General features: G+C 50.8%; 1 protein-coding gene across 1 annotated transcript in view; it reads right to left on the minus strand.

The window, feature by feature from the left end:
- Window positions 1-17,911, minus strand: part of PRPF3 (pre-mRNA processing factor 3) — a 34,307-nt gene that overhangs the window by 3,417 nt on the left and 12,979 nt on the right. The window contains exons 5-15 of the mRNA XM_015410095.1: window positions 15,306-15,389; window positions 13,594-13,814; window positions 10,221-10,527; window positions 8,720-8,886; window positions 7,329-7,411; window positions 5,700-5,843; window positions 4,992-5,091; window positions 3,898-4,011; window positions 3,408-3,526; window positions 2,782-2,865; window positions 563-624 (exon numbers count right to left, since the gene is read on the minus strand). Coding sequence (XP_015265581.1) covers window positions 563-624; window positions 2,782-2,865; window positions 3,408-3,526; window positions 3,898-4,011; window positions 4,992-5,091; window positions 5,700-5,843; window positions 7,329-7,411; window positions 8,720-8,886; window positions 10,221-10,527; window positions 13,594-13,814; window positions 15,306-15,389 — 1,485 coding nt within the window. The remainder of the gene's footprint in view (window positions 1-562; window positions 625-2,781; window positions 2,866-3,407; window positions 3,527-3,897; window positions 4,012-4,991; window positions 5,092-5,699; window positions 5,844-7,328; window positions 7,412-8,719; window positions 8,887-10,220; window positions 10,528-13,593; window positions 13,815-15,305; window positions 15,390-17,911) is intronic.

Raw genomic sequence — 17,911 nt, forward strand, 5'->3', positions numbered from 1 at the left:
ATCTTGTGACTGACCCAAGGTCACACCACCAGCAGCAAGAAGAGTGACTTGCCCAGGGCTATTTTGGGGCAGGAACGCACAGGAACGGAGTTCCGGCTGGCTCCCGAGTTGGCCACGCCCAGCAGGAACTCATTAGCATAATAGGCCACACCCAACAGCAGAAACTCATTAGGATTGGCTACGTTAGGGGTGTGTGGCCTAACATGCAAAGGAGTTCCTGCTCCAAAAAAGGCCCTGGGTTTTGACAACAAAGTAAACAGAATAAGAAGCAAAAGGTGGGTGTGGCTGGATGACCACACTTCTGGTAACATGGGGGTGTGGCCTAATGTGCTAATGAGCTGTGCTATCAGGGGTGTGGCCCAATAGGCTGAGTTCCTGCTGTTGGGTGTGGCCTATTATGCTAATGAGTTCCTGCTGGGCTTTTTCTGCAAAAAGAGCCCTGGACTTGCCAGAGCCCAGACTGTATGGTACTCAAGCTGCCATTTCCTCCAGGGGAACCGTCCCTCTCTGGAGTTCCCAACATGGCCCAGACAGCCACACTGGATTCAGAAAACTGACTTACCTCCCAAACCAGAGAACATTTGTTCGTCTTCTTCACAGACTCCTCATCAGATTCGTCATCATCTGACAACGACAACAAAAGCACGGGATTAATGCTGGGAACCATCTACCCTGAACACTTCGCGTGATGAAGGACTTCTCTCTCAGGATTTCAGCCTATAAAAACTGTCTTGTCTGGGATGGATCCCGTGGATCGGTTTCCCTAATGGCACTTTCGCCAACACAAGGAGGCTTTCAGGTGAGAGTGTCACATCGGGGAAGGCATCTCTGCACCTTCAGCAGGGGGGGGAGGAGGAGGAGGAGGAGGAGGAGGAGGAGGAGGAAGAAGAGGAAGAAGAGGAAGAAGAGGAAGAAGAGGAAGAAGAGGAAGAAGAGGAAGAAGAGGAAGAAGAGGAAGAAGAGGAAGAAGAGGAAGAAGAGGAAGAAGAGGAAGAAGAGGAAGAAGAGGAAGAAGAGGAAGAAGAGGAAGAAGAGGAAGAAGAGGAAGAAGAGGAAGAAGAGGAAGAAGAGGAAGAAGAGGAAGAAGAGGAAGAAGAGGAAGAAGAGGAAGAAGAGGAAGAAGAGGAAGAAGAGGAAGAAGAGGAAGAAGAGGAAGAAGAGGAAGAAGAGGAAGAAGAGGAAGAAGAGGAAGAAGAGGAAGAAGAGGAAGAAGAGGAAGAAGAGGAAGAAGAGGAAGAAGAGGAAGAAGAGGAAGAAGAGGAAGAAGAGGAAGAAGAGGAAGAAGAGGAAGAAGAGGAAGAAGAGGAAGAAGAGGAAGAAGAGGAAGAAGAGGAAGAAGAAGAAGAAGAGGAAGAAGAAGAAGAAGAGGAAGAAGAAGAAGAAGAAGAAGAAGAAGAGGAGGAGGAGGAGGAGGAGGAGGAGGAGAAGATTGGATTTATACTTCACTTGGAGTCTCAGAGTGGCTTACAAACTCCTTTCCCTTCCCCTCCTCACAACAGACACCCCCTGTGAGGTGGGTGGGGCTGAGAGAGCTCTGACAGAAACGGCTCTTTTTCAAGGACAGCTCTTATCAGAACTATGGCTTGCCCAAGGTCACATCAGCAGGTGCAAGTGGAGGAGTGGGGGAATCAAACCCGGTTCTCCCAGATTAGAGTCCGCACACTTAACCACTACACCAAACTGGCTCCAACCCTCTGCTGAGGGGGAAACTCCAGGCGCCCACGAGGGCAACATTCTCCTTAGATAAAGGTTCTCTGGAAGGGAGCCACCTAAATTTAGTGGGCAGATGTAATGATTCCATTTTTGGCGTGTGTGTTACTTTAAATGTTTAGTTTGACTGCAGTACTGTAAGAAGAGTGATAGAGGGAGACAAGTGTGATGTGATTGGCTGATGACTGAGAGTGTGGGAGGAGGGGGTCTTTGAGAGGATTCTGTGTGTAAAGCTGGGAGAGAGAGCATAGTCTATGTGACTATGGGAATTTTTTAGTCTATTCTGTGTGAATAAGACAAAGAGTTCAGCCTATGTGGCTATATAGATGAGAGAGAGAGAGATTAGACCGAGTGTCTACGCCTGTCAGAGTGGAGTTTTGGGAGTCTGAGAGACTGTTTGTGGCACCAAGCTTTGCCAGTTATAGTTACAAGTTCCTTTCATCAGCAACAGTTCAAAATAACCAGAAACCTATTTTGTTCTTTATTAAATAAATCATTTTTTTTGTTTAAACTTATCCCAGCAATCAGTACAGTCCTTCCTCAGGGCCACATAGTCCTCTGAGCCCAGACCCTAGGGCATTCTACAAAAAGAGAGAGATTTGGAATTTTTAATTCCTGGTGGTAGCTGATGAAAGGAACTTGTAACTATAACTGGCAAAGCTTGGTTTCACAAACAGTCTCTCAAACTCCCTAAACTCCACTCTGACAGAAAAGTCCTTCCTCAGGGCCACATAGTCCTCTGAAGTGCCCAGACCCTGGGTCATTCTACCAAAAAAGAGAGATTTGGAATTTTTAATTCCTGGTGGCAGCGGAAATCTACCAAGTTTATGTACACAGAGAGTGTTTTAAAGGTAAAACTGTCTCCCCAATAAGCGAGGATGCCACAAAGCCCGCGAATACGAACTGAAGTGCCAAAGCCGACCCTCTGAGGTGAACTGCGTAGTGCCGCCATGAGTGCTACACAAACGACTCCATCAAAAGCCAGGGACACTCCTGGCAAAAGAAAAGGGACCCTCCTCTGCAGGGTAAGCCCGAGAGGTGCTGCTGGTCTGGCCAGGCCCATTTGCTTACCATCGCCCTTTGTATTCGATGTCTGCTCATCCCATTTTATTCGATGCAGCATCAGCCGCTTGAATTTCTTCTGTGCTTTCAGTCCTGGGGGGGTGGGGTGGGGAGGGGAGGGAGGGAGAAGGGAAGGGAGCCGTTTTAATTCTAAAGTAACGTCTGAGATACCTCATTACGTGGTTTTACAGGGCTCTTCCCAGAAAACACAACCAGAGTTAGTAAAGGCCAGGACATAAAAGAAATCAGTTTCTACTGTAAGCTCCTCAGAGGCAGGGACTGTCCCCTTGCTGATATTTCTCTGTATGTTGATGGGCTAATTAAACAGCAAAAAAAAAAAAATCCAATTATTTAAAGCTTGTTTGAATGTTTCTGATGGTTCCCCAACCTTTGGGACAATAAGCTGGGCGGAAAGGTGGCATTAAAATGTTATAAACAGATAAATAATAAATAATATTGTATGTAATGAATCCCCCCCCCCCCATTTCAGCTTGGAGGAAGGAGAAGACATGTTTTTCCCTGGGGTTTTCAAAATTCCTGAAAATGGTACACACAGAGATAAGCACTCCTAAGGGCGAAAAAGCCAACCCGACCCACTCTCCTCTCTCTCACGCGCACACGCACGGCTCCCTCACCTCCTTCTACCACCACCACGTTAACGTCTTTGTGTAGAACGACGACACCCGTGAGGTACAGCTGACCGGCATTGGCTTCAATCTTGAATTTCTTGGCAGGATTGCTTAGGTTTCGGACCCTGGGGGTGGCAAAAGACAGGCACTCAGGAACACGATGAGAAGAAGAAGAAAAAGTAGAGGAGATTGGATCTATACCCTGTTTTTCACTACCCAAAGGTGTCTCAGAGCGGCTTACAAACTCCTTTCCCTTCCCCTCCCCACAACGGACACCCTGTGAGGCAGGTAGGGCTGAGGGAGCTCTGACAGAAACGGCTCTTTTTCAAGAACAGCTCTGACAGAACCATGGCTTGCCCAAGGTCATCCAGCAGGTGCAAGTGGAGGAGTGGGGGATCAAACCCGGTTCTCCCAGGTTAGAGTCCGCGCACTTAACCACCACACCAAACTGGCCACGTGGGGAGATGGCGTTGGCCTGGGGTGGGGAGACACTCACCTATAGACAGTTATGTGGACCCCCTGAGAGAGGTCTTCCTTCAGCTTCTTCACTTGCTTCGCTTTCCTCTGGGCCACAGTGAGCTTCCGTGCCGCGTTGGCCTCTTCGTGAGCCCTGTGGGGAGGGAGGGAGGGGGAGATGTCGTTTCTGCACCACTGGACGTGTCGTGTTTAAATGCTTAAGCTTTATTTCCGCTCTGGGTTATGCAGCTGACTGTCTTCAGATATTGCACTGGTCACTGGATGTCCCGTCCTGCTGATGGTATTCGACTGGCACCACAAAACCCGCCTTGAGCAGGGGTCCCCGACACCGTGCCCCATGGCATGACCGCCAACTGGTTTTGGAAAGTGGGCAAGGCAGGCGGGGCTCTTGGCCAGCAAGGCTCCTGATTGGCTGATTTAAGAATATATCCCCAGGATGTGTTACGATTCCACGGGGCCTGCAAGACAGAGCTCTTCCGCCAGCCCTTCGGAGGAGGCGGCAGACATCCAAATCCTATCTCGGCCTCCCCTGCTGACAATGCTGGCCGAATGGATCCAGCCTTAACTGAACATCGCTGTCGAGGCGACTCTACCCGGTTTTGTGACTGATCGGGTTTTATGAGAAATACGTGGGTTTTTTAACTATATGATTATATTGTTACTTTTTGATTTGTCACCTGCTTCCGGGGAGGGAGGGATAAAACCAGAATTAAATAAATAAATAATCAAGCACCAGAAGGGCAGGGTACGAATCCAATCTCCTCCTCTCCTCCTCCCTTATTTAAAAAAACCCCCAAACTGTTAGTTGTTTTCTGTTATTTTTTTAATCTCACTCTCTCCTAAGAGGAGCCAGCTCTACCAACATCCTATCCGCAGCCTTGTCCTGCCTTAGTTTCCCTGCGTCTCCCACCCGGAGACACGGCGGCTGCCCGAGGTCAGCCAGTGGTGCTGACGGTCACACCCCACCACCTTCCCTCTGAATCCCAGAGGAGCGGCAGGATACCCCCCGTGCGACTGAAAGGAAAAAGCCAACCACAGCCCCAGAGCAGCTGGAACCCGGAGGCAGCTCATTAAAAAGTCTGAGAAGCGGTAAACCCGCGCCGGCATGCCTACTTCTGCCTCTTTGCCATCTGGGCTCGGACGTGGGCTTCCACCTTGGTCGGGTCCTGAACGGCTTCCGTTCCCAGAACACGCATCAGGTTGGAGATCCGTACTGCAAGGGAGGAATGACAACAGAGCACCCATGAGGAGAGGGGGGGAGTGATATCTTAAGCCAAGAGGAAAAAGCAGGGAATAAATATTTGAAACCAGGGCTTTTTTTTGTGTGTAGAAAAAGTCCACCAGGAATTCAATAGCATAATAGGCCACACCCAACAGCAGAAACGCATTGACATATTAGGCCTCACCCAGACTGTGCAGCTCATTAGCATATTAGGCCATACCCCAGGTCTTAGAATCATAGAACGTTAAAGTTGGAAGGGACCTTGCAGGTCATCTAGTCCAACCCCCTGCACTCTGCAGGAGCAGAGCCGAAAGACAGCCTTCCCTTGGCAAGCCGGCCATTGGACAGGCCAAGGAAGGCACGGGGAGGCATTTAAATGCCTCCCCAATCCTTCCAGGGACCCCCCCCCCGCCCGCCCACCTCGGGGGCACTGGGGGGGGGGTCACTCTCCAGGTTTTGGCTGTAGTGGGCGTGGCCAACTCTGAAGCCAGACGGAACTCCGCTCCTGTGCGTTCCTGCCCCAAAACAGCCCTGTTTGAAACAAACCAAAAGCCAGCCGCCGCTCTTGTGTGGCCGGCGTGCCGCAGAGCTCCTCTAACCTTTGGGTTCCGGAGGGGGCATGAGGCCCAGCCTCACTTTCTCCTGGAGTTCCTTCTGGGCTTCCCGCCGGGTCTGACGCCGCAATTTCTTCTGTTCTTTCTTGGTGAGGTACACTCCTAAGGTCACCGGCGTGTCGCTATCCACTGGAATGAGAAAAACAGGAGCCGCTCCCGGTGAGAACAGCCGTCAAGGTGATCCGGATTCTGAATCCCTGCACTGATCTCTCCCCCACTGACTGTCAGGTCCCCTCAGTTAAAGCACTCCCCACAACCACACTTAAGGAGGGATAGTTTATTGAGACCTGCTTACTTCAGGAAACAGGCTCTGTGTCAGGACCAACGCTCCCTCTGAGCTGTGGAGTCTTGTGAGGAAAAATTCTACTCTGTGATAGGCTTGCCAAGTCTCCCCGGGGGATGGGGAAACTCCCGTCCCAGAGGGCGGATCGGGCCCCGGGGGGAACTCCACCCCCACATGCACGTCACCCGGAAGTGACGTGACCACGCCGGGCACGCTGGAGGCGGGGCCACGGTCATCCGAGGGAAAACTCTATGGTTTTCACAGGGTGTCTGTTGTGGGGATGGGAAGGAAAAGGAGTTTGTAAGCCAGCTTGGTGTCGTGGTTAAGGGTGCAGACTCTAATCTGGGAGAACCGGGTTTGATTCCCCCACTCCTCCACTTGCACCTGCTGGATGACCTTGGGCAAGCCATGGTTCTGTCAGAGCTGTTCTTGAAAAAGAGCAGTTTCTGTCAGAGCTCTCTCGGCCCCGCCTACCTCACAGGGTATCCGTTGTGGGGAGGGGAAGGGAAAGGAGTTTGTAAGCCGCTCTGAGACTCCCTTGGGTAGTGAAGGGTGGGGTATAAATCCAATCTCTTCATCTTATCTTCTTTATTTTTATTTCAAGATTTTCAAATTTTACAATATTAGAACGATAAACTTTATAACTTGTACAATGTATCAATCATTGTATTCAAGATAAGTCTTACAACAGCAATGTAACAAACCAACTAATAAAACAGAAAGTCTGTATATTTAGCGGGTAAAACATTACCATTATTAATTGTTGAAGTGACATATGAAAAAAATGCAAACCGTTTCCCCACAAAAACTAAATTTTTTGGAGTGGTTTTCAGCAGCTAATAATTGTGATGCTGTCTTGCCCATTGCTATGACATCCCATATCTTCAAGAACCATTGTTCCAGTGTCGGAGTTCTTTCTGCTTCCCAAAAGTTGGCTATTAATGTTTTACAGCTGCAGTCAACAGTAGTGAGGTGAGTTTGGTCTTATAATGGCTGAAAGAAGCGATCTCCCAGTGATTTAAGAGTACAGATTCCGGAGATCTCGGAATTTGTAACCCTATGATTTTCTCTATTTGAATGTTTTAAATATCAAGTTTTTATGGTTTTAACTTATTTCACGCTGTGCTGAATTAAATTTTTGTGAACTGCCCTGAGCCCCGCACAAGCAGGGAAGGGAAGTCAAAAAGTCAAAAGAAACAAAGAAACAAATAAGAATGAGTCCCCGCCCCCCCCCCCGACCACCACCAGAGCCTCTGGCTCCCTCCCTCTCTCTGGGCCCTCCACGCAGCCCCCAGACTGCCCTGGTAAGGAACCGAACAGCGGAATCTTACCTGGAGGGTTTAACTGTGCTGGGTGCTCCACCAGGTTTGTGATGCCAAAATAGTCCTCTCTTTTAAACGAATCTGCATCTTTTCTGAAAAAGAAGAGAGAGAACAGAACATGATGCCCTAGACTAGAGCCGCTCCCTTGCTTCCTCTGGAAGCCTTGCCAGAGGACTGCACTGGCTGCCAATAGCTTACCGGATTCGCTTCAAGGTGCTGGTTTTGACCTTTAAAGCCCTTTATGGTCAGGGTCTGGCATACCTGAGGGACAGCCTTTCCCCCCATATGTTCCCCAGAGAGCACGGTGCTCAGGGGCCCAAAACCGGCTGGCCCTCCCAGGCCCCAAAGATGCTAGACTGGCGATAACCAGGGCCTTCTTGGTGGTGGCTCCATATTGGTGGAATGAGCTCCCGGAGGAGATCAGGGCCCTCCGGGACCTTTTACAGTTCCGCAAGGCCTGCAAGATGGAGCTCTTCCACCAGGCTTTCGATTAAGGAGACGCCTTAAACACCGAGTGACCCTGTGCTCTGCCTCTTCAGTCTATCTCGCCGCATAAATCAGTTGATCTAACCAGGGGTCATTTCCTGCGGGAGCGCACAGGAGCGGAACTCCAGCAGTAAGGAGCCCAGGGGGCGGGCACATGCAACAAGCCCCACCCCCTGCTCCCAGCAGCCCTCAGTTGGGCCACGAGGAGCAAGAAGCAGCCAGGTAAGTTGCAGAGCCCTCCCCTAGCCTGCCTTCAGGTACAAGCTCTCCCTCCTCTGCGAGGACAGATCTCCACGCCCCACCCCCCCATAGCTATAGCAATCCAAAACACCTGAGCAGTGGGCGTTGCCTTCTGACACACTTCCGGTGATGTCAGGGGGTGTGGCATATGCAAATAAGTTATGCTAATGAGTTATGCTAATGAGCTCCTGCACCTCTTTTTCTACGAAATGACCCCTGGATCTAACTGAGCCGATTTGAGACTACCACCAGGACTATCACTTAAGCAGTGGTACGGTTGGATTTAGGAATCTCTGCTCTTGCGCTTTAACTGCTTCCGGCACTTTCGGAAATGGATACGTATTGCTTATGGATGTTTTATGGATGTTTTTGACTGCATTTATATATGAATTTTATGTAAGCCTCCCTGAGCCTGCCTTGGCGGGGGGTGGGGTATAAATCAAATAAATAAATAAATAAATTCCATGATCCCCCCCCCTGCTTCCCTCCCCCCACGAGAATTCCGGCCTCAGAGAGGGAAAATGTTCGCAGGCCGGTTCCCCTTATCAGCATCGGCAGCACCCGCTTGCTCCAGCCGGATTCAGAACGAAGACGGCTCCGTCGTCCTCAAATCGTACCCCGCCTCCCCCCCCCCCCCCCCCCCTCAGTGCCTTGGAAAGGTGACAGGAACGTACATGTCCAGGCCGTTGGGCATGATGTAGGAGTCCCACCACTCCACCTCCGGGACGTCTCCCTCCTTCAGCTCCTTCTTGGGAGTGATCAAGGCCAGCTTGGTCGAGGTGTGGATCCCCGTCTTCTTGGCCGCTTGAGAGATCTCGGCCTGGAGTTTCTCCAGCTGGGCCTAGCAAGAAGAAGATACTGGATTTCTACCCTTGGCCATTCACTCGGGAGTCTCAGAGCGGCTTACAGACTCCTTTCCCTTCCCCCTCCCCACAACAGACACCCTGTGAGGTAGGCGGGGCTGAAGGAGCTCTTTCGAGGATTGCCCTTGAGAGAACAGCTGTGCCAGAATTATGGCTTGCCCAAGGTCACACAAAACGCCGCGAGTGGAGGAGTGGGGAATCAAACCCGGTTCTTCCAGATTAGAGTCCGCGCACTTAACCACTACACCAAACTGGAGGAGAGTTGGATTTATACCCTGCCCTTCACTCAGAGTCTCAGAGTGGCTTACAAACTCCTTTCCCTTCCCCTCCCCACAACAGAGACCCTGTGAGGGCGGTGGGGCTGAGAGAGCTCTTTTAAGGACTGCCCTTTCAAGGACAGCTCTGAAAGAACTATGGCTTGCCCAAGGTCATCCAGCAAGTGCACACAGAGGAGTGGGGAATCAAACCTGGTTCTCCAGATTAGAGTTCTCACACTTGACCACTACAACAAACAGCGGTAGTTTCAGAAACGTGCACAAGGCGTCTGACGTCTTGTAAAAAGCAAGCCGCCAGTGGGGGATGGGGGGGGGATGCTTCGGGATTGGGGGGCACGTGTTCAAACCCCCCCACTCTGTCACAGAGGCTCAAAGGGTTGTTATGAGGATAAAACAAAGCTAAATTGTTTTGGGGACCAGTGTTCCCTCTAAGCTGAGTCAGTGTGAGGTAGCTCACAGTTTTTAAGCCTCCGGCTCACACATTTTAGCTCAGGAAGGACGGCTCCAGAGCAAACCAGTTTATGCAGCAGCCAAATCGCCCGCGCACAACTTCAATGCCGGTAGCTCACAAAGTGGAATTTTTCCTCACAAGACTCCACAGCTTAGAGGGAGCACTGGGGAACCACTGAGGAAAAAGGCAGGGCATCAATGAAGTGAATAAATAAATTTGAGGCAGGGGGCGGCTAGCGGTCAAAGCCAGAATCCAACGCTGCCTCTCCGGAGGCGACTGAGACCGGATCAGGCCCAGCTTCCCTCCCCAGCAGCAGATGTGGGAACAGCCATTTGCCTGTGGCGAGTCAGAACACGCATCCGCCACCCACAGGAGGGAAACGTTTTTCAAACCGGAAGACGGCTGCTTCTTCCAAGGCTGTCTCAAAGAGGTTTTGTGGGAGGGCTTTTGGATAAGGAGGAGTGCGTCCTGAAAAGCACCTCTCGGGCACCCTTAAACCGGAGGTTCGTGCCCCCCTCCCCCTGTCCCCACCCTGGGGAAGGGGGGCGGGTTTCCCCGAGCCGCCACTGCCTGAGAAGCGCATTACCTTTGTCCGCAACCTCTGGGCGATTTTTTCGAACTTGCCCTTTTCGTGGAACTTGAAGGTCCGCTTCGGCCGCTGGGCCGGGGTGATGGAGACCCGGTGGTCGAAGTACGTGTTGGACTCCATGTCCTCGGACGGCTTCTCTTTCAGCTGCTGCTTGAACTGCTCCCTCTTCACGGCCCGGATGTTCGCCTTCAGCGTCGGCATGCGGTGGGTCAACTCAATCTCCTTGCCGGTGGCGTCGACGGTGCGGCCCTGCTCATCCAGGATCAGGGGGGTGGGCTTGGTCTGGTCTTTGAGCTCCACTTTCCTGGGCCAAGACACCCCCAAAGAGCACCACCCGTTTGTAAACCCACTGAATACACTTCAGAAACACAGTCAGATCCAGGCGAAGACACCTAGGACGGCAGCATCCCCTTACTACAAAGGCCATTTCTGTCTCCGTATCATCCACCAGCCTCCACCCCCCCCCAAAAAAAAGTTTAATAAGTCCAGCAGTAACAGATGAAGGCGCACCTTGTGGCTCTCCAGCCGTCAGTCAATGGCAAATGAAAAAGGAGGAGGAGGAGGAGGAGGAAGAGGAGAAAGAAGAGATTGGATTTATACCCCGCCCTTCACTCAGAGTCTCAGAGCGGCTTACAAACTCCTTTCCATCCCCCTCCCCACAACAGGCACCCTGTGAGGTAGGTGGGGCTGAGAGAGCTCTGAAAGAAACTGCTCTTTTTCAAGGACAGCTCTGACAGAACTATGGCTTGCCCAAGGCCATCCAGCCAGGTACAAGTGGAGGAGTGGGGAATCAAACCCGGTTCTCCCAGATTAGACAACAAACACCCTGGGAGGTAGGTGGGGCTGAGAGACCTCTGACAGAAATGGCTCTTTTTCAAGGACAGCTCTTGTCAGAACTACGGCTTGTCCAAGGTCATCCAGCAGCTGCATGCAGAGGAGTGGGGAATCAACCCCGGTTCTCCCAGATTAGAGTCCGTGCACTTCACCACCACACCAAACTGTAACAACTGTGATGTAATTATGAAAAGTCCATCCAATTCTTCCCGTGTTTGATAAGTATTAATACATTTCTGTGAAATCACATGGACATACACGTCCTTCACAATAAGAATAATCCCAGGACATAATCCTCTTCTCTATTGCAGGAGACTGCCTGGTCCTCTTCACCTCAAGGGCCATCCGATGCAAACAAAATGCCACAGCCAACACAATGTTCTTAGTGTCTTTCTTATTCTTGTATCCAAGTAGCGCGAGAAGTCAACGATTCCACAGACAGCCTTGCTCAAACACCTGTTTCAATAAGCTTCCTCAGAGCAGAATTCGTGTAGACTTTACGAATTCTCTTCTTAACCAAAAAAACCGAAAAACATTTTATCGGCAACAGCACTTTATTTGCACTGGATGACACTTGACATGAAGAGTATACCAGGCAGTCTCCTGCAATAGAGAAGATGATTATGTCGTTGGGTTATTCTTATTGTGAGGGATATGTCTGTCCGTGTGATTTCATAGAAATGTATTAATATTTATCAAACACTAGAAAAATTAAATTGACTTTTTGTAATTACACCATGGTGGCTATTGTTTATTTTTCATTGACCAATCCCGCGAGCTCTCTGGCTACTGGAAGTCAGTCAAGGGCAGGCAGAAAGTTTACTTCTTCACCCAAAGAGTAATCAACACATGGAATTCACTGCTGCAGGAAGTGGTGGCGGTGGCTACAAGCAGACAGCTTCAACACAGGATTGGATAAACGTATGGAGCAGAGGTCCATCAGCAGCTATTAACTGCCTACAAGGTATAGATGGAAAACACTGTCTGGGGCAGTAATGTATTCTTTAGTGGGAGGGTTTTTGGAGTCCTGATCCTGCTGGTGGACCTCCTGATGGTCCCTGGGTTTTGGCCACTGTGTGGCACAGACTGTTGGACTGGAGGGGCCATTGGCCTGATCCAGCATGGCTTCTCTTACGTTCTTATGGTGGACCTCCTGGTGGCACCTGGCCTCTCTGCCCTGTCGTTGGCTCTCCAGAGGAACTGGTTGGCCCCTGTGTGACACAGGATGCTGTACTAGATGGACCCTCCCTGGTCTGACCCAGCAGGGCTCCTCTGATGTTCTACGCAGGGGAAAGCCTCGGCCTCTCTGCCCTGTCTGTTGTCCCTCCAGAGGAACTGGTTGAGGCCTCTGTGTGAGACAGGAGGCTGGACTAGATGGACCCTCACAGGTCTGACCCAGCAGGGCTCCTCTGATGTTCTACGCAGGGGAAAGCCTCGGCCTCTCTGCCCTGTCTGTTGTCCCTCCAGAGGAACTGGTTGAGGCCTCTGTGTGAGACAGGAGGCTGGACTAGATGGACCCTCACAGGTCTGACCCAGCAGGGCTCCTCTGATGTTCTACGCAGGGGAAAGCCTCGGCCTCTCTGCCCTGTCTGTTGTCCCTCCAGAGGAACTGGTTGAGGCCTCTGTGTGAGACAGGAGGCTGGACTAGATGGACCCTCACAGGTCTGACCCAGCAGGGCTCCTCTGATGTTCTACGCAGGGGAAAGCCTCGGCCTCTCTGCCCTGTCTGTTGTCCCTCCAGAGGAACTGGTTGAGGCCTCTGTGTGAGACAGGAGGCTGGACTAGATGGACCCTCACAGGTCTGACCCAGCAGGGCTCCTCTGATGTTCTACGCAGGGGAAAGCCTCGGCCTCTCTGCCCTGTCTGTTGTCCCTCCAGAGGAACTGGTTGAGGCCTCTGTGTGAGACAGGAGGCTGGACTAGATGGACCCTCACAGGTCTGACCCAGCAGGGCTCCTCTGATGTTCTACGCAGGGGAAAGCCTCGGCCTCTCTGCCCTGTCTGTTGTCCCTCCAGAGGAACTGGTTGAGGCCTCTGTGTGAGACAGGAGGCTGGACTAGATGGACCCTCACAGGTCTGACCCAGCAGGGCTCCTCTGATGTTCTACGCAGGGGAAAGCCTCGGCCTCTCTGCCCTGTCTGTTGTCCCTCCAGAGGAACTGGTTGAGGCCTCTGTGTGAGACAGGAGGCTGGACTAGATGGACCCTCACTGGTCTGACCCAGCAGGGCTCTTCTTGAGCCCTCAGCATGAGTTCCTGACAGGTGAGCTGCAGACAGCCAGGGCTCACTCTTAACACAGTCGCCCTCCCCCCAGGCCAGGGGTCAATGCATGCAGGACAGCCCACGCCTTTGCTTTCCCAGAAGCCCCCGTGCCCAAAACTGTCGCAAACCACTGGCTCACCCTACGGAGGAGACCGCCCCTTTTCACAATGACCCCATTTAGACCCACGAGACCCATTTCTGACTGCCGAGACCCTGTGAACCTCCATCGGCTCATGCCTGCCACCGAACGCCCTTCAGCGGCTCCCTCGTACTCACGGTGGGGCGATGCCCATGGCGTGCAGGTTGGCCAGGCCCACCATGTTGGCGTTGCCGATGAGGCCGGGTTTCAAGGCCAGCTGCGCCTGGATCCGGGCCTGCAGCTCAGCCGCTTTCCTGGCTTTCTCGATGGCGTCGTTCATGAAGGTGGCCGCCTGAGAGGGCTGGATGGTGTTGCCGATGGGGAGGCGCTCCGGCTGGGACGCCGCTGGAGCTTTCGGCTATGGGGAGGAAAAGGGACATTCAGGTCATCGGCCCGCAGGCTCCAGGGCCTCTGGTTAGGTCCGGAGTAGGACACTGAAAAGGAAAGGCGGAAGTAGGCCTCGAAAGGGCGGGGAGTAAGAAGCGGACAGGACGAGATTCGAGGACAGGAGGCCCAGAACAAGGAAACAGGACTTTGGAGCCCTCAGTGCAGATTCTCGGCTTAGCCCACAGCAGTGTTCCCTCTAAGCCGAGTTAGTGTGAGCTAGCTCACAGTTCTTTAGCCTCCGGCTCACACATTTTTTTGTCCTAGCTCAGGAAGGAGGGCCCCAGAGCAAGCTAATTCATGCAGTGGCCCAATCGCTTGCTCACAACTTTAATGCCCGTCGCTTACAAAGTAGAATTTTTGCTCACAAGACTCCACAGCTTAGAGAGACCACTGGCACACAGGTGAGGCCAGGCCAGTCTACTTCACAGGGTCGTCGAGATGATGAGATGAACGAATGCATGGCCGTGTACCTCATCCCGAGCTCTTTAGAGGATCAGCAGGATAAAACTGCCAAAGCCAGTGAGGTGGATTTTATTTATGTTTCTGTAAAGTCGTGAGCTGTTTCAACTACTGATTTTATTTAAATGAGGGCCTGATGAGCACTGGGCGGCTACGTGGCTGCCTTAAACTGAATGAGAGAAGATAAACAGGGAACCTCAGCGTACAGTATGCAAGAAGGAAGGAAACACTAAGGAAAAACCATTGACAATATGAATGTATTTACTGAAATAGAAGGAAATTGATCATGCAGCAGTATGTTGCACCTTGGTATTTTACACCTCCCGGCTGCACGTGGCCACATGGGATATCTCACCTTATATCAGTGACATCGTTTTGTCACGGGAGGTCTATGGACACTTTCTGGATGTCATCTGAGGGCGCAGTACAAGTTCCATATGTACGTACTGTATCATGTTAATGAGCTATTATTGTCGTGGTGTCTGGGAGCATACGAACATTAATATCAGTAACTGTTGGGCTGTGACCACCAACCTCAATAGAGAATTAACGCACTCGTGTGGAACAGAAATATGCAACAGACTATTGCTTAATAAATTTGTTTTCATTGTAGTACAGAATACATTCATATCGTTGATGGTTTTTCCGTAGCGTTTTCTTCCTTATACTGAATTAGACCATCGGTCCATCAAGGTCAGTATTGCCTACTCTCCAGGGCTTCAGGAAGGATGTGGCTCCAGAGCAAACCAGTTTCTGCAGCAGCCAAACCGCTCGCTCACAACTTTAATGCCGGTAGCTCACAAAGTAGGATTTTTGCTCACAAGACTCCACAGCTCAGAGGGAGCATTGGTCCTGGCACCCACGGAAATGCTGCTTTGGATCCACCTAGTTCAGCCGAGCTTTCCCTTGTTTGAGACTCAGCCTCGGCTGTACTTCTGCCCCACAGAGCCCAAGGGGGAGGCAACCTGGAACGGGGCCATGGGCTCCGGAAGGGAGGCCGTACCTGAGGCGCAGGAGGACTGATGAAGCTCAGCTGTTTCTTCCTCTCCTCAATCTGCCGGGTCGCCGCTTCCATCATTTGCTTGATCTGCAAGAATTTTCCCCAAAATTAAATAATTTTGGATTCTCCGCTCTGCCCCCCAGCACAGAACGTCTTTCCTTCACTCCCAACCAACCCTTGACACGGAAAAGACAGACATCTCTCCCCCCACCTCCGGAAAACAAAAAGTTTCTTTATCTTGCATCTCTCTCGATCAGACTCATCGCCTCTATCCAGCACCAGCTCTCCAGGTAGAGGAAGGCCTTTCACATCACCTGAGCCTTTTAATGGGAGATGCTAGGAATCGAACCTGGCACATTCTGCCTGTCAAGCAGGTGCTCTGTAGAGATGTGAAGGCCCAGGGGAAAAACGGAAAAATTCAGAGGAAAAAACGGGTTTTTTCTCCGTTTTCCCCCCAAAAAATGGGGAAAAAAGGGAAAAAAATTGATTACGGAACATTTTATTTTAACACGATGAATAAAATATTTTAAGACACGATGTTCAAATAGTTTCCAAATCACTTCTAAAAAATACGAATGGTATCAAATTGATCTAATTTCTGTGCACCGAGGACAAGCAAGTCCTAGGTTACAAACTGGACTCTCCAATGCAAGAACAAGATGCATTTCTTCCTTTAGGAGGTGCTATTGTCGCAAGAAAAGAAAAAGGTTCCAGTTTTGTTTTTGCATGTGGGTGGGTATTCCGTTTGTAATAATTGTTTGGATACACAATATTTTTAATATGCTAGTTGTGATAATTCCATGCCAAGTAAAAATGCTCATAGCCATATTTTATGTTCCTAAAGTAACAGAATGACTTTCAGTCTGGAAAAGAACAAAGAAGTGCTAATGTAGCATTTTTCAATTTTTCCGAAAATTTCCGTTTTTTCCCGGAACTCTCCAATGCAAGGAATTTTACATCTCTAGTGCTCCACCACTGGACCATGGCCCCACTCCTAAACACACGCACGAAGAGTCCTAGATCTAGCATTCCAGGAGCAGCCAAGAAGACAGCGTAATAATCAGTGTTCCCTCTAAGCTGAGTGAGTGTGAGCTAGCTCACAGTCTTTCCGCCTCCGGCTCCCACGTATTTGTCTTCGCTCAGGAAGGATGTGGCTCCGGAGCAGACTGATTTATGCAGCAGCCAAATCGCTCGCTCACGACTTTAATGCCATTAACTCATAAAGTAGAATTTTTGCTCACAAGACTCCACAGCTTAGAGGGAGTATATTGGCTATAATCTCACGGTTTGGAAGCTGTACGTGTTGGTGGCTTGTCACAGGGGTTAGTTCCTCTCGCCCCAAGCATGTGGCCCACCCTCCCCCACACCTACGGACCGGCAAAGCTCACAAGGAGCCCCACTGGGGCATCACCTGGACGGCCCGGGATCTCATCCTCAGCAGGGTCGCCCCTGGCTAGTATCGGGGTCAGAGATCAGCAAGGAAGTCCAGGTTGCTCCACGAAAGCAAGCAATGGCAAACCACCCCTGTCGGTCTTGAAGACCCTGCGGGGTCAATGCAAGTCGGCTGCTACTTGACAGCACTTTCTTTCTTTCTTTTTTATAAGCCCCCGGAGGGGATTTTTTATTATTTTTGCAAACTACAGAAAACTACCACAGAAAAACAGGAAGGGGGACTGCATATACAGGATAAAGAAAAGATACCCCCACTACCTAAAAACCCAAGAGAGGAGATCTTCATTAGCTTAGTTACAGTAAATCTTCCCATCGTTTAAACATAAAACAAACTGAGTCAATCATTAATAATACTTTTTCTTTTCTATAACTATTACCCCTTCACTGTCTACAGACAATACCCCCAAGTCATCTCTTTTCATCGTGTTCCAAGGCACAATTCAGAGTCCTTCAGCCTCTACTTCTCTTTTCCCCATCTTTTTCATAGCTTATAAGAACTTTTGGGGGCAGCCAAAGAATTTTTAAAGGTTTAGCTGGGAAAATCAGAGGACGAGCAAAAAGAAGAGGACAGCAAGTCTAGTGGCGAGCTGGACTCTGGTTCTTCCGGAGAGGACTCTCTACTTGACGGCACTTTCCACCAGTGTTCCCTCTAACCTGAGCTCGTGCGAGCTCGGTCACCGTTTTTTAGCCTCTGGCTCACACATTTTCTGTCTTAGCCCAGGAAGGGGGGCTCCAGAACAAACTGATTCACTCAGCGGCCAAATCGCTCGCTCACAACTTGAATGCCAGTAGGTCAGAAAACAGAGTTTTTGCTCACAAGACTCCACGGCTTAGAGGAAGCACTGCTTTCCACCCCCCAGCATTCTTTTTGGAAAGCCGACTATGGTAGAAGAGGGACTGAGAACAGCCTCGGCTACGTACGGTCCTCCTTGACGGGGAAGGAGTGGTGAGCACACTCAGGGGTCATTTCGTAGAAAAAGAGGTGCAGGAGCTCATTAGCATAACTCATTAGCATAAATTATTTGCATAGGCCACACCCCCTGACATCACCGGAAGTGTGTCAGAAGGCAACACCCACTGCTCAGGCTGCACTGGACTGTTTTGGATTGCCAACTATTGGGGGGGGGGGGGGGGGGGGGGCCGGGACGGTGCCCCCG

The sequence above is a fragment of the Gekko japonicus genome, unplaced genomic scaffold (assembly GCF_001447785.1).
Source record: "Gekko japonicus isolate JY-2015 unplaced genomic scaffold, Gekko_japonicus_V1.1 scaffold424, whole genome shotgun sequence".
Lineage (NCBI taxonomy): Eukaryota > Metazoa > Chordata > Lepidosauria > Squamata > Gekkonidae > Gekko > Gekko japonicus.